This window comes from Hyla sarda, chromosome 12 (genome assembly GCF_029499605.1).
Source record: "Hyla sarda isolate aHylSar1 chromosome 12, aHylSar1.hap1, whole genome shotgun sequence".
Classification (NCBI taxonomy): Eukaryota; Metazoa; Chordata; class Amphibia; order Anura; family Hylidae; genus Hyla; species Hyla sarda.
This window is the reverse complement of record NC_079200.1, coordinates 56,535,284-56,549,737: the sequence shown is the minus strand read 5'-3', so window position 1 is coordinate 56,549,737 and position 14,454 is coordinate 56,535,284. Positions and strand designations below refer to the sequence as shown.

General features: G+C 45.2%; 1 protein-coding gene across 9 annotated transcripts in view; it reads left to right on the top strand.

Moving 5' to 3' along the window:
* The window catches only part of SYCP2 (synaptonemal complex protein 2), a 266,941-nt gene that overhangs the window by 49,838 nt on the left and 202,649 nt on the right, over positions 1-14,454 (top strand). For all 9 annotated transcript variants that reach the window (XM_056548745.1, XM_056548746.1, XM_056548744.1 and 6 more), the window contains exons 10-11: positions 12,959-13,101; positions 13,198-13,250. In XM_056548745.1, the coding sequence (XP_056404720.1) occupies positions 12,959-13,101; positions 13,198-13,250 (196 nt within the window). The remainder of the gene's footprint in view (positions 1-12,958; positions 13,102-13,197; positions 13,251-14,454) is intronic.

The following is a 14,454-nucleotide window of genomic DNA, read 5'->3' as shown; positions in this document are numbered from 1 at the left end:
AGTGTCTCTAAGCACTCCACACTTTGGTGTGCTTTTAAAGAAAACCTAAGAGGCCATTTAATAAATCAAACAGCCCACAATAAAAAAAGAAACATTAGAGCAAAGAACGCTATAAATATAATGTGGCTCTGAAAAAACTCAAGCTGCAGACATATTGGCAATCTAATAAGGCAGGAGCACATTTAGCCTGGCAAATTAAATCTAGAGAAGATAAAGCCAGAATTACCTTTTTAAAAAATCTAGACGGATCCAGGAGCTATGACCCTCAAGCCATAGCAGATACATTCTCGACTTATTATTCAACACTTTACAATATATCGGAAGACACCCAAACTAATCATCCTATACCCTCAGCTACCTTGCAGGAATAAGAACAAAATCTCTATCACCACTTCATATTCATAATTTATCAAGATCAATCACAGAATGAGAAGTATCACACGTTATTAAAGGTTTGAAAACCGGGAAAGCCCCAGGCCCTGACGGGCTTATTAACGATTTATATAAAACTCATATTAAAATAATCTCATCTCATCTCAGCTCACTGAATAGTGTAGGGAAATTCAAGAATTAGGCAAAATACCCGTGGAAATGCTAGAGGCAACTATTATTGCTATTCCTAAGCCTGGGAAACCCCCGATATGCCAAATAAATTGCAGGCCAATTTCCTTATTAAATACTGACCTTAAAGTTTATTAAAAAATTCTAGTGCTATGATTAGCGGAAGTACTACCTAACATTATTCACCCTGATCAAGTTGGGTTTGTTAAAGGGAGAAAGACTTCAGATGGAACGAGGCGGTTTATGGATATCATGGCAAGGGCAAAATGTGGTCGATTGCCTTATCTGCTCCCTTTTTTGGATGCGAAGAAGGCATTCGACCGTGTACATTGGGGATATTTAGAAGCAGTCATGTGGAAATATCACCTCCCCCCTGAATTTATTAAGGCAACTATGGAAATGTATTCAGAACCATCTGCAAAGGTATTTACATTTGGGGCCTTATCAAAGCCATTAAAAATCCATAACGGAACAAGACAAGGGTGCCCCCTTTCCCCCTTGTTATTTACTTTATTCATTGAACCCTTAGCAGAATACATACGTAAATCATCTGAAATATCACGAATAAAAATAGGAGACATAGGATTATTTGCAGACGAGGTTCTGATAGTATTAACTTCACCGCATATCTCGCTTCCATCCGTTATGAATCTCATCAAACTATTTTCCGACGTTAGTTACTACAAAGTTAACATTGGAAAATCAGTAGCACTTCCAATATTAATTACAGATACCCTTAGGAGTCACTTAACAACTAGTTATACATTAAAATGGGCAGAAAATAGTATTACTTACTATCCCCTTATTTCCCTCATTAAAGGGGTACTCCGCCCCTGGCATCTTATCCCCTATCCAAAGGATAGGGGATAAGATGTTAGATCGCCGCGGTCCCGCTGCTGGGGACCCCAGGGATCGCCGCTACAGCACCCCGCCATCATTACTGCACAGAGCGAGTTCGCTCTGTGCGTAATGACGGGCGATACAGGGGCCGGAGCAGCGTGACGTCATGGCTCCGCCCCTCATGATATCACGGCCCGTCCCCTTAATGCAAGTCTATGGCAGGGCGCCACGCCCCCTCCCATAGACTCGTATTGACGGGGGCGGGCCGCGACGTCACGAGGGGCGTAGCTGTGATGTAATGATGCTCCGGCCCCTGTATTGCCCGTCATTACGTGCAGAGCGATCTCACTCTGTGCAGTAATGATAGCGGGGTGCTGCAGCAGCGATCCCTGGGGCCCCCAGCAGCGGGACCCCGGCGATCTGACATCTTATCCCCTATCCTTTGGATAGGGGATAAGATGTCTAGGGGCGGAGTACCCCTTTAAAGAAAATACTGTATTTATCTGCGTATAACACGCATTTTTTAGGCTAAATTTTTTAGCCTAAAGTCTATCTGTGTGTTATACGCCGATAAGCCACTGCAGTTCAATGATTTAAAGCAGGCGCTTTAAATCACTGAACTGCAGCAGCTTTTGCAGGATTCAGAGACCTGCCAGCTTTTCTGCCCCTGCCTGTCCTGGGGTCCAGAGACTGCCGGCGCCGCTGCCCCGTTGCCTCCCCCATCTCCGGTTGTATAATTACCTGTTGCCGGGGTCGGGTCCGCGCTGCTTCTGGCCTCCGGTGTGGCGTCCCCTGCGTCATTGCTATGCACTGCGTGGCGCGGCCCAATGACGAGTGACGTCACGTTGAAGACGTCACTCGTCATTGCGTCTCGCAGCGCATAGCAACAACGTAGGGGACGCCACACCCGAGGCCAGAAGCAGCACGGACCCGATCCCGGCAACAGGTAATTATACAACCGGGGATGGGGGAGGCAGCGGTGCCGGCAATGGGTGCCGCTGCCCCTTCTCTCCCCCTGGCTATCGGCACCGTTACCCCATTGCCGGCACCGCTTCTCTTCCCATGGCTTTTTTTTACCCAAATATCTTTGGTAAAATGAGGGTGCGTGTTATAGGCCGTTGCTTGGTATACCGATAAATACGGTATTGATTCAAACTCAAATTTCCAATGTCTTGGATAGGTCGAATCTCTGTGGTAAAGATGTTTATCTTGCCCACGATTTTATATATATATATATATATATATATATATATATATATATATATATATATTTCAAAACTTACCTATCCTTTACTCTGTGAAAGTTATGAATCAATTACAAGCTATTATAAGGAATTATATATGGAAAGGTCAAAATGCTAGAATAGCGGGCAGCATATTATATACACCAATTGCATTGGGCAGGATGGGACTCCCGGATATTGTTAAAAAAAAAAATAGATACTTTTCCATTTCAAAAAGCTTGGGAAAAAGATCTAGGTCGTAATTTCTCAGTGGAGGAATGGTATTTAGTTTTTAGCTTACCATCTGAAGTTTCTAGATGCTCCAACCACTTAGATATAACAAGGAAAATATAATAATGTATAGATGGCACTGGGTAGCATATCGACTTAACCAAATCTCAACTAATTTTTAAAAATTTTGTTGGAGATGTAAAATAGAAGTTGGATATTTTTTTCATATCTGGTGGGAGTGTCAGGAGATTCAGAAATACTAGAAACGGATTTTTTCTTTATTGGAGAATATTGTGGGTCACCCGGTAAATAGAAGCCCTGAAGGGGCACTTCTATCTTTAACAACTAATAATTTGCCTAATTTTGAATTAATTGTAGTAACACATATTCTGTTTGTGGCCCATTCCCAGATAGCACAAAGATTGAAATCTGATGTAATACCTACTATTTATGAATTAATAACAACTGTGCATAGGAATTACAAGATGGAGGGGTTAATTGCACAAAACATGTCAACTTTTAGCTTATATAAGCAAAAGTGGAGGCTATGGGAAGAGTTTTATGAGAATAAACTAGATTCTACCCTGAACAGCTCAGATAGTTTAGAAATTGGGTAGAGAGAGAGAGAAAATAAGGGGGGGCTATAGGGGGGGGGGGGGAAATGATATAGAAACAGATTAGGTAATTCCCTGTGGAAAATTCGTCTAGACTGGAAGAATTGTATCAGTGGATTAGTAGATGTATTTCTTATTCTGTTCTTTTCTGTAATCTTCTTGGTGGACCTTCTTCTTTGGTCCAGGTGTAGGAACTGCTCATACATTTTATTTGTTTTTTTGTTTTATGTATGTATGTTATGCTTATAAAAAGAAAGAAAGAGAGAAAAAAAAAAGCTGACCGTTGCATCTGAAGTGAAGTGAAACTATCCCGCCTGCTCAGTCGGGCTGTTCGGGACTGCCGCTGTGAAAGTGCGGCGTCCCGAACAGCTTACAGGACAGCGGGAGGGACCCTACCTGCCTCCTCTGTGTCCGAGCGGCGAATGACTGCTCCGTGCCTGAGATCCAGGCAAGAGCAGTTAAGCGCCGATAACACTTGATCACAGACGTGTTAATACATGACAGTGATCTGTACAAAAGATCAGTGTATGTAATGTTATAGGCGCCTATGGGGCAATACAAAATAAATCCCAAAATGGTCACAGACCCAACGCTATATTAGCAACCAAAGAGAAAAAAATGCGTTTATATGGATCAAAAGAATCAAACTTTATTGAAGAATATGAACACACAATTCATAACAAACATGATAAAAGCAGTTAAAAACATCAATATGGTCAGATTTCCAAAGATACTAGTCCGCAGGACAAGAAAAAAACATGGATGGCCATGCAAGAAAAATTACATATATATATATAAAAGTAGACAGAGTAAATATCATAGATAAAGTGCATACCAGGATATTACATAAAAGTACACAGATAGCAGCATAGGAAGGTGCCAAGTAAAAAGTGCACAAATCACAATTTGGATTGATGGGCTTTAGGGAGGCTAAAGTGCTATGATGATCTATGTAGGACTGTATCTGAGTTACCAGAGGTTAGTGGTTAGAAGAAGTGAGTATATATACGTTTCGCAATAAGTTTCGACGGTGGTGTGGTCAATGAGGGAACCTGCCTATTATTTATGTAGCATTTTGGCCAATCAGTAAAGGCCCTGAATGTCAGCGTCAGGATCCGGGTACTGTGAGGATACTGGTGGTGGATCCTCTGTGTCAGTGGGGTGATGACGTGGGCCGTACCAGGGGAACGTAGTCTAAGGGGTTACTGGTATTCACCAGAGCCCGCCACAAAGCGGGATGGACTTGCTGCGGCAGGTAACCCCCAGGTCGTTCCACCTGATAGCGACTCAACCCCGACTGACGGCTGAGATAGGCACGGTACAAGGGATTAGGCAAGAGCAAGGTCGGACGTAGCAGAAGGTCAGGGCAGGAAGCAAGGATCGTAGTCAGGGCAACGGCAGAAGGTCTGGAACACTCGCTTGGCACATACAAGGAACGCTTTCACTGGCACAATGGCAACAAGATCCGGCGATGCTGGGAAGGGGAAGTGAGGTAATATAGGCTAGGGCACAGGTGAAAGTACTAATTGGGCCAGGCGCCAATCAGTGGCGCACTGGCCCCTTAAATCGCAGAGAGCCGGAGCGCGCGCGCCCTAAGGAGCGGGGCCGCGCGCCGGGACTGAACAAACGGGGAACAGGTCGGGTAAGAAGGCTGGGATGCGAACCGCGAGCGGGTGCGTCCCGCATCGCGGGTCGCATCCCCGCCAGAGACACTAGCGCAGCGCTCCCAGTCAGCGGGTCTGACCGGGACGCTGCGACAAGTTAAACGCAGCGAGCGCTCCGGGGAGGAGCGGGGACCCGGAGCGCTCGGCGTAACAGTCAGCTGACGGCGGAATAGGAAAGAGATGTAGAAGGACGTCATTGCTGCGCGCCACATTGGCGCCGCAACAGGACAAAACAAGGACGCCCGGTGATTGCCTATTTACCTCATGCGGTTTGAAGAAGATAAACATCCGGTCTTCAATTCATGACGCAGCCGAGGTTGGCCAAGTCACGTGAGTCGGAGTGGGCGGAGACAACAGTGCGCATCAACGCCGGACCAGCGTAGCAATGCTAAGGGAACTACCCGCAGTCACGTGATCACGTGACCGCAGCGCAGAACTGACGGGAGCCACCGAGGGACAATATTGCAGCTCTAGTGCAGTAACTGAGGAAATATCCCCGAGACATGGAGTTGGACAGCAACATTGGCCACCAGGTCTCAGGCATATATAACATATCAGACTGCTCACAGCTGTAGCGGAAGCATGTGGATGACCTAAGATACAATATTAACATAATTATCAGTGTATAAAGAGAAAAATTATATTGGGAGTACCCAAGTATAGAAGGTATCGTGATTATGGTGAATATAAAGAAATATAAAAAAACACAATTAGAATAGATGGTGAATGTAGAAAATAAGTAAATGATAAAGAACATGATTGTATGAGATGTGTGAATGGCTGCAATGATGAGAATTGTGTAAGTAAGAAAAAAGTGGAACAATGTGGATAGAAAAAAATGTGTAATGTGATGTATGTGTGTAGTGCAAACCATTTGAATGGTAAGTCCATGTGCATAAAAAATAACACTATATATGTTCACACAGGCGTGCACAGCTTCAAAAAGAGGCCGTGCCCCACTGGTGAAGAATAATTCACCACTGTGATTCACACAGTTAGGGGTACCCCAGGGAAAATAATAAAGGGGGGTGCCAAAGTGCAAAAAGAAAAATAACTAAGTAAAAGTGAACCAACACCGGGAGTGCAAGTGAGAGAGAGAGGTGCTTAGTCAGTGCTAAAGTGAAGAAATAAGACTTTAATACTTACCACAATGAATTACACCATCGTAAGGTGAAAAACTGATTGGAAGAAAAAAGCTGCAAAAACTGTAAGTCAAAGTGTTTTGGTCATATGAGCAGACCACATATATCAAGGAAAAAATGTCAATGCCTAAAAACAATAATATCTCAATATTGCCCTGAAAAGGGTGACCCAGCCAGGGACACGCTGTAACGTTCAAGTCATGTAGACAAGCCACAAATCAGGAAACATATATCAATACCCAAACACAATGGTACATCAGTGCAGCCTAAACAAGGTGAACCAAGCACGGACATTCAATCCAGCGTTGAGTTAAATGAATCATAGAAATGTACAGAGTTTATTCAGTAGTAGAAATAAATTATATGCCCCCACAAAGGGGGGCCAAATGATACAACGCCAACTGAGAAGAAATGGATGGATGACCGCCGCCAGCTGAAAATAAAAGGAAGGAGAATATTAAAATATTAAAAACAATTGAAAATGAAAAAAGAAACAATCTGAGCTGAAGAGATCAAGGGCTGGGACCACTCCATTGTCACGCCACCTCCCATAGACTTGCATTGAGGGGGCGGGGTGTGACGTCACACGGGGCGGAGTTGTGACATCATGATCTTACGTCCCCGTGGTTGGGATGGTATTAGCCTGAGGGCCTCCAGCGGTTCCGGAAGCCGTTACAGGTGGGTAACGCCTGGTAGAATGCGGGGGTCCCCAGCGGCGGGACCCCCGCTATCAGATATTTATCCAAAGGATAGGGGATAAGATGTCTAGGGGGGGGGGAGTACCCCTTTAACACAGCAGGAAAAATCCAGTCGACGCAATGAGAATTTGTGCTTATATTGTGCCAGTACAGCACACTTTCTCAAAAACTGTTCTATACGTCCTCCGCGTTCGGGAGAACACTCTTAACTTGGACAAGTAGGAGTGGCTTCCCTAGATGTTAATTTTACCTCTCCTCGCTTGACCACCCCGGTTCAAGTATTTTCCTCTGCCAAGACGTCTTTCATCGCTTCTGCTCTTTTGGACTTCGGTTCTGCTGGTAACTTCATTGGTGCCTCCCAGGTCCATAAACACAGTCTTCCAGTGACGCATCTTACCAAGCCCTTCTACATCTCTTTTCTTAATGGACAAAATCAACTGTGAGGGGCAAATTCGCACTGAACCCCTCGTCATGCAAGTAGGAAATTTGCATAAGGAAAAAATGAAGTTCTATGTGCTACCAAATTGTACTAGGGTGCTTCTTCTTGGTCTTCCTTGGCTTCAACCTCATTCTCCACAACTTGACTGGAAATCGGGTGAAATCTTAAATTGGGGACATTCTTCCTTGCCAGTTGGTCGCCTTAGAAGACGGAGGACTCCACGACATAAGCCTGCAAGTTCCTTACAGCCTCTGCCCATTCCAGAAACCCCCTGGTCTCATGTAGTGGGGAACTCTCTGAACTCCAAAGAAGAGGGGGAGACCCCTCCTTTGGTCTCCCCCTCTGTAATGCCTGCACTCCAGCCGGACATGCTGGCCCTGAGCGCTCTTTGCTCATGTCCCCGCTGCCGGCGGGGCTGGGATTCACATTGCGGGACGCGCCCACATGTGAATCCCAGCCCGTCACTCACCTCCCTCATCTTCCGCCTCTCCGTGTCCTCGCAGCCCCGGCGTGCGTGCCCCTGCCTCCTAGCTCTTCCTTTTTAAAGTGCCAGTGCTCATTTAAGTGTTCACACCTGCACCCTGTCTTTAATTATCAGCTTCTCCTTTGGTTCCCTGCACCTTAGACTCTGCTCCCTGGCATGGCTCACGTCATCATCCACACAGACCCAGAGGATCCACCACCTGCCGAGACCCGTTACACTGAGCTTACCCAACAGTCTGGGTGGGCTCGCTCCAGTACCCTGGACAGGTCTTCTGTTACCTCGCCTTGTCTTTTCGGCTGGTTGACATCTCGCTGGGTCCCCTCTGTCTCCCTCTTGGGACTGGTCGTTCTGGGATGTTACTCTCGGTCTGCCATTCCGTTCTGGCCACCTAGTCTCTTGTGACTGCAAGGACAGGACAGCATGGTGACTTTACAGGTAGCAGTGCCTTTTTTTCCCCTTGCCTGCTATTTTCCCTAGGTGTATGTCACTTTTTTCCCCCTGGCGGCCCCAGTTCATTTGGGATCCTTCCCTTCAGTATTCTGCCTGTAAGGCCCGCCTTGCCTTGGGCTTTCTTCCAGGTGGCCTTTCCATGCCTCATTCTCCGGGGTGGTTTTACTGATTCTTCCACCGTTCCGGAGGTTCTTGTCGCTGGCTTTGGTGGGGTTCCGGTCTCATTCCTCTCCTCCATTTCTCTGTGGGAGGCAGTTTCTGTTCACCGCTCCGTCGCCTGTTCTTGCCTAGGTGCTCATAAGCTGCAGTGTTTCGCTCTGGCTTGAGGTTCTCCCTCTCACCGGGTTCGGGGCTCCAGGGTCCCTCCATTTCTTTTTGGCTCTGGGATTCTCTGTTCCTCTGGGCGGCTGCTCTGGTGGTCCAGATGATTCTGCTCCTCCCCACCAGCCTGTTTACTTCCTCCTTCTCCCTCCAGAGTAGAAGGGGCCCAGTGTGGAGTTCTTGGGGTTGTGGGCCTGCAGGTTGCTCAGGTTGCCCAGTCTGGCCGCTTCACGCATCTTGGACGGGTGTAGTCCACCTTTGTCGCAGGCCCTTTCCCGCTCTCTTAGCTTTGCAGCGTACTCTCGGAATCTCTCTTCCACCCGGTTTTTAACGGGATGGCCTTGGGTCTGTGGACTGAGTCTGGGCTGTCCTACTGTTACTGGCCTCCTGACAGTGCTCTCCCTTCGAGTGTCTCCGGCACAATCTCTTTCCCGTTTTGCCTAGGTGGTCCCATGTCTTCTGTCCTTTCTTTAGAAGTGTTCTCCGCTGCCAGGACAGGTTTGGCCCTGCAGGCCTCAGGGGTGACTGTTTATTGCCGTTTTTGGTTGGCTGTTGGACCTCATTTTCTGCACAATTTCTGCCTTTGGGATCCTAGCTCACCCTTTATGTTTTGTGAGGGTTTCTGGGTTGTTGGTTTCCGGATTCCGGTTTCCTCTGGGCCTCGTCCGCTTTCTTATACAAAGGGATATGGCTCCGTCTCTGGGCTGTCCTTTTATTCTCTGGCGGTTGTTTTTCCTGCTTTGGTACCCCAATGGTTCCCTAATGAAGCGACAGAGAAAAGGAGATTTTTTTTTTTTACTTACCGTAAAATCTCTTTCTCGCAGCCTTCAATTGGGAACATCACCCACCCATTTACGGTTCCTGGTCAGGTTGTTTGTTGTGTTCCCCAATGAAGGCTATGAGAAAGAGATTTTACAGTGAGTACAAAAAAATATCCTTTTCTATAAAAAGGAGATATACATGTTTTATAAAGTATATTAGAAAGGTTAATGTTTTGTCAAGATACACAACATTATAAAGTGTTTTGGATTCTGACAGTGACCATTTAAGTTACAGTGCTGACTCGTTTAGTGGATAAGTCTGGGTCTGGCGAATGCAAAGAAAATGTTACCTGCTTGACTGCATTGTGCCAGCTGTATAGTAGAGGAGGGAAAAATGCTATGGGGTTGTTTTTTAGTGATTTATTTTGGCCCCCTAGTTCATTAAAGGGAAATCTTAATGCTTCAGCATACCAAGACATTTTGGACATTTGTACGCTTGCAGTTTTGGGTGACCCATTTGTGAAAGATCATTTTTAGTTTCAGCATTACTGTGCCCCACAACTCAAAACAAGGTCTATAAAGTTATTGTTGGGTGAATCTGGTGTGGAAGAACTTGCCTAGCCCACTCAGAGCCTTTACCTCAACTCCACCGAACACCTTTGGGATAAACTAGAATAGAGACTGGGAGCAAGGTCCTCTCTGTCTGTTCTCACATATGCTGTTTTGGATGAATATGCTTGACCCGTTAAGGACACAAGGTGTACAGGTACACCCTGACGTCCGGACCAGGACGCCTGCTGAAATAATTCACACCGTGCAAATCGCCGATCAATTCAGATCAGTGATTCCGGGTCAATTGGGTCCCCGGTGATGCGGAAAAAAGGGGTGATAGGTGCCGTCCGAGACGCAGCAGGAGTGAGGTAGCACTGGTGCCACCTCACGATCGTCCTGATTCCGTTACCGGACGACGAATCAGGACTCCTGCTGCGGGGGGTCCCAGCTTCCAGCTGTTGCATAACTACAACCCCCAGTATGCATGGGCAGCCAAAGGGCATGCTGGGAGTTTTAGTAGTATGCCTCCAGCTGTTGCTTAACTACAAGTCTCAGCATTCCCTTCGGCTGCCACTACATGCTGAGAGTTGTAGTTTTGCAACAGCTGAAGGCACACTGGTTTGCGAAACAGTTTGTTACCTAACTCAGTGTTTCGCAACCAGTGTGCCTCCAGCTGTTGCAAACTACAACTCCCAGCATGCACTGAGAGACCGTACATGCTGGGAGTTGTAGTTTTGAAACAGCTGGAGGCACACTGGTTGCGAAACACTAAGTAGCAAACCTCCAGCATGCCCGGACAGCCAAAGGGCATGCTGGGAGTTGTAGTTTGCTTTTACCCCTTGTAAAAATTAAAAAACTGGGTCTACAAGAACATGTTAGTGTAAAATATGCAGATTTTTAATTTTCTCCTTCAATTTGCTGCTATTCCTGTGAAACACCTAAAAGGTTAACAAACTTTCTGAATGTGATTTTGAATACTTTGAGAGGTGCAGTTTTTATAATGGGGTCATTTATGGGGGTTTTTTAATATGAAGGCCCTTCAAATCCACTTAAAAACTGAGCTGGTCCCTGAAAAATTCAGATTTTGAAAAACTTGAAAATTGCTGCTGAACTTTGAAGCCCTCTAATGTCTTCCAAAAGTAAAAACATGTCAACTTTATGATGCAAACATAAAGTTGACATATTGTATATGTGAATCAATATATCATTTATTTGGTATGTCTATTTTCCTTACAAGCAGAGAGCCTCATAGTTAGAAAAAATGCTAAACTTTCTAATTTTTCATGAAATTTGGGAATTTTTTATCAAGAAATTATGCAAGTATCGACGAAAATTTACCAATATGTTAAAGTACAATATGTCCTGTAAAAACAGTCTCGGAATTCAATTCACAAGTAAAAACATCCCAGAGTTATTAATGCTTAAAGCGTACCCGTCAGATCCAACAAAAATATATATTTTTTAAATATATCACTCAGTACCTAATCCTGACCATGTACATCTCATTTTTTTTTATTACACTTTTAATTTAGCTCACTAGTCGGAGTTCTTCTCAAAGGGAGGGGATGTGGCCTCACTGTGCAGGTCTCCGCCCCCTCCCTCAGTATGCTGACTGCTCACATCTCCCCTAGCATTAGCAAATCTACAACTTCCAGCTTATCCTCACTGACCGTAGCGGGACACAAGCTGACAGTGGGAGGATCTTTCCTCCAGCTGTGAGCCCTGCGCTCACAGCTGTCAATCAAGGAAGTGTGTCTATGACATAGGTGATGACGCATGGACACAGCAGGACTAGTATGTGTCCAAGCAGGCAGGGGGGGCAGTTGTTTGACTGGCTTTTTCAGTATGAAATACTATACATTTTCTCATGAAAGCAATTGCAAAACCTATTGGTTAAACATGCTTTACAACATATCAAAAGTTTTTGTATCTGACAGTGCCCATTTAAAGTGACAGTGGTCAGATGTGCAAAAAATGCTCTGGTCCTTAAGGTCATAATGGGCTTTGTCCTTAAAGGGGTACTCAGCCCCTAGACATCTTATCCCCTATCCAAAGGATAGGGGATAAGATGTCAGATCGCAGGAGTCCCGCTGCTGGGGACCCCCGGGATCGCCGCTGCGCCACCGAGCTATCATTAATGCACAGAGCGAGTTTGCTCTGTGCGTAATGACAGGCGATACAGGGGACGGAGCAGCGTGACGACATGGCTCCGCCCCTCGTGACATCACGGCCCGTCCCCTTAATGCTAGTCTATGGCAGGTGGCGTGACAAACTCGCTCTGTGCGATCTGACATCTTATCCCCTATCCTTTGGATAGGGGATAAGATGTCTAGGGGCGGAGTACCCCTTTAAAGTTTACCTGTTATCAAGAAAAACTTTTTATATAATGTAGATAATAACATATGTATATTTGTAATATACATTGGTTAACAAATGTGTTTATTTTTGGGTGAAAAAATGCTGTCTGTGCCTGTGTGTCTCTATGAGGAGTCCAAATGCAGGAAGTTAGGGCAGGAAAAGCAGGGCTCTGTGCAGACACACAGGCAATAGCTGCAGGGGCAAATATATACACATTTTTAACCAATGTATATTACAAATATACATATAATGTTATTATCTACATTATATAAAACGTTTTTGTTGACGACAGATACACTTTAAGGGGTTAAATGCCCACAGGCACCCACCAAAATCTTGTAGAAAGTATTCCCCGACGAGTAGAAGCTGTTATAACTGTAAATGCCTTTTCAGGATTTCCTAAAAGCTTCTTTAGTTATAGTGTGTAGGTGTCCCAATAGTTTTGTCCACATAGTATACATGAGAAACAGGGCAAATAGTTTAGCCCTACATCTAGTTTCTACAAGTTTCATGTGAATAAATGATATATGACTGTGGCTGTAATTATATAGCTGTTAATGTAGGTAAGTCTGTGTATAACAATTATGTAGAATATTTTTATTTTTTATATATATATATAGATTATGATTTACAAGTGGCAATTACAGAAGCTTTGTGCAGAATGACTTCAGAGGCTGAACGGAAGGAGCTGGCAAGCCAATGGTTTCCAATGGAGTTCATCACCACTACTTTCAAGGGAATAAAGGACTCAGAATTTGAAACTGTGTGTTTTGAAGGAGAAATAAAGATAACACATGACTATTTGGCTGTATGAACTTATATTTTATTTGCTAATTGTTTGTAATTGCTGTTTATTCAGGATTGTAGAAAATTTCTTAATCTCGTGAACGGCATGCTGGGCGATAAACGAAGGTAATTGTGTTATAAACATATATTAACCCCTTAAGGACGCAGCCCTTTTTCACCTTAAGGACTGAGCCCTTTTTCGCAATTCTGACCACCGTCACTTTACGAATTAATAACGCGAAAACACTTTTTTTCCCGAATATTCTGATTCTGAGATACTTTTTTCGTGACATATTCTACTTTATTTTGGTGGTAAATTTTCGGCGTTAATTGCATCCTTTTTTGGGGAAAAATCCCCAAATTTCATGAAAATTGTGAAAATTTTGCATTTTTCTAACTTTGAAGCTCTCTAATTGTAAGGAAAATGGATATTCCAAATACATTTTATTTTTCTTCACAAATACAATATGTCCACTTTATGTTGGCATCATAAAATGGACATACTTTTGCTTTTTGAAAAAATTAGAGGGCTTCAAAGTAGAGCAGCAATTTCCCAAAATGTCATGAAAATTGCTAAATCTGAAGGGACAGATGTTACAGAACTACAACTCCCAGCATGCCTGGGCAGTCAAGGCATGCTGAGAGTTGTAGTTTGGCAACATCTGGAGGGCTACTGTTTGGGCACCACTGTAACAGTGGTCTTCAAACTGTGACCCTCCAGATGTTGCAAATCTACAACTCCCAGCATGCCCAGACAGCCTTTGGCTCTCTGGGCATGCTGGGAGTTGCAGTTTGGCCCCCCTAGTGGTTGCCACAGTAAAGATCGATTTACTTTCACTTTCAATCCCCCCCCCACTGTCGATTCCCTACCTGATCAGGATCCTGCAGGCTCCAGCGAAGATCCCAGGTCCCCAGGCATCTTCTCCTGCAGGTACGGCCTCCATCTTCTTTCCAGAGCCCATTGACATCCAGGGGCGGGCAGAATGGGGGGTTGCCATGGCAACCCCCTGTCCTGCGCTGCCATTGGTCAGAACTCCGTTCTGAGTAATGGCAGGGGATAGGAGTAGATCGCAGCTTTGCGACCTCACTCCAATCCTTTAGGCTGATCGGGGGTGTTGCTGACAACTCCGATCAGCCCTATTTTCCGGGTGATCGGGTCACCAGAGACCCGATCAGCCCGGAATTGGAGAAAATCGCATGTCTGAATTGACATGCAATTTTCTCCGATCGCCGACATGGGGGGGTCTCAGGACCCCCCTGGGCGATATGCCGGGATGCCTGCTGAATGATTTCAGCAGGCATCCGGCTCCGGTCCCCAACCGGCTAGCGG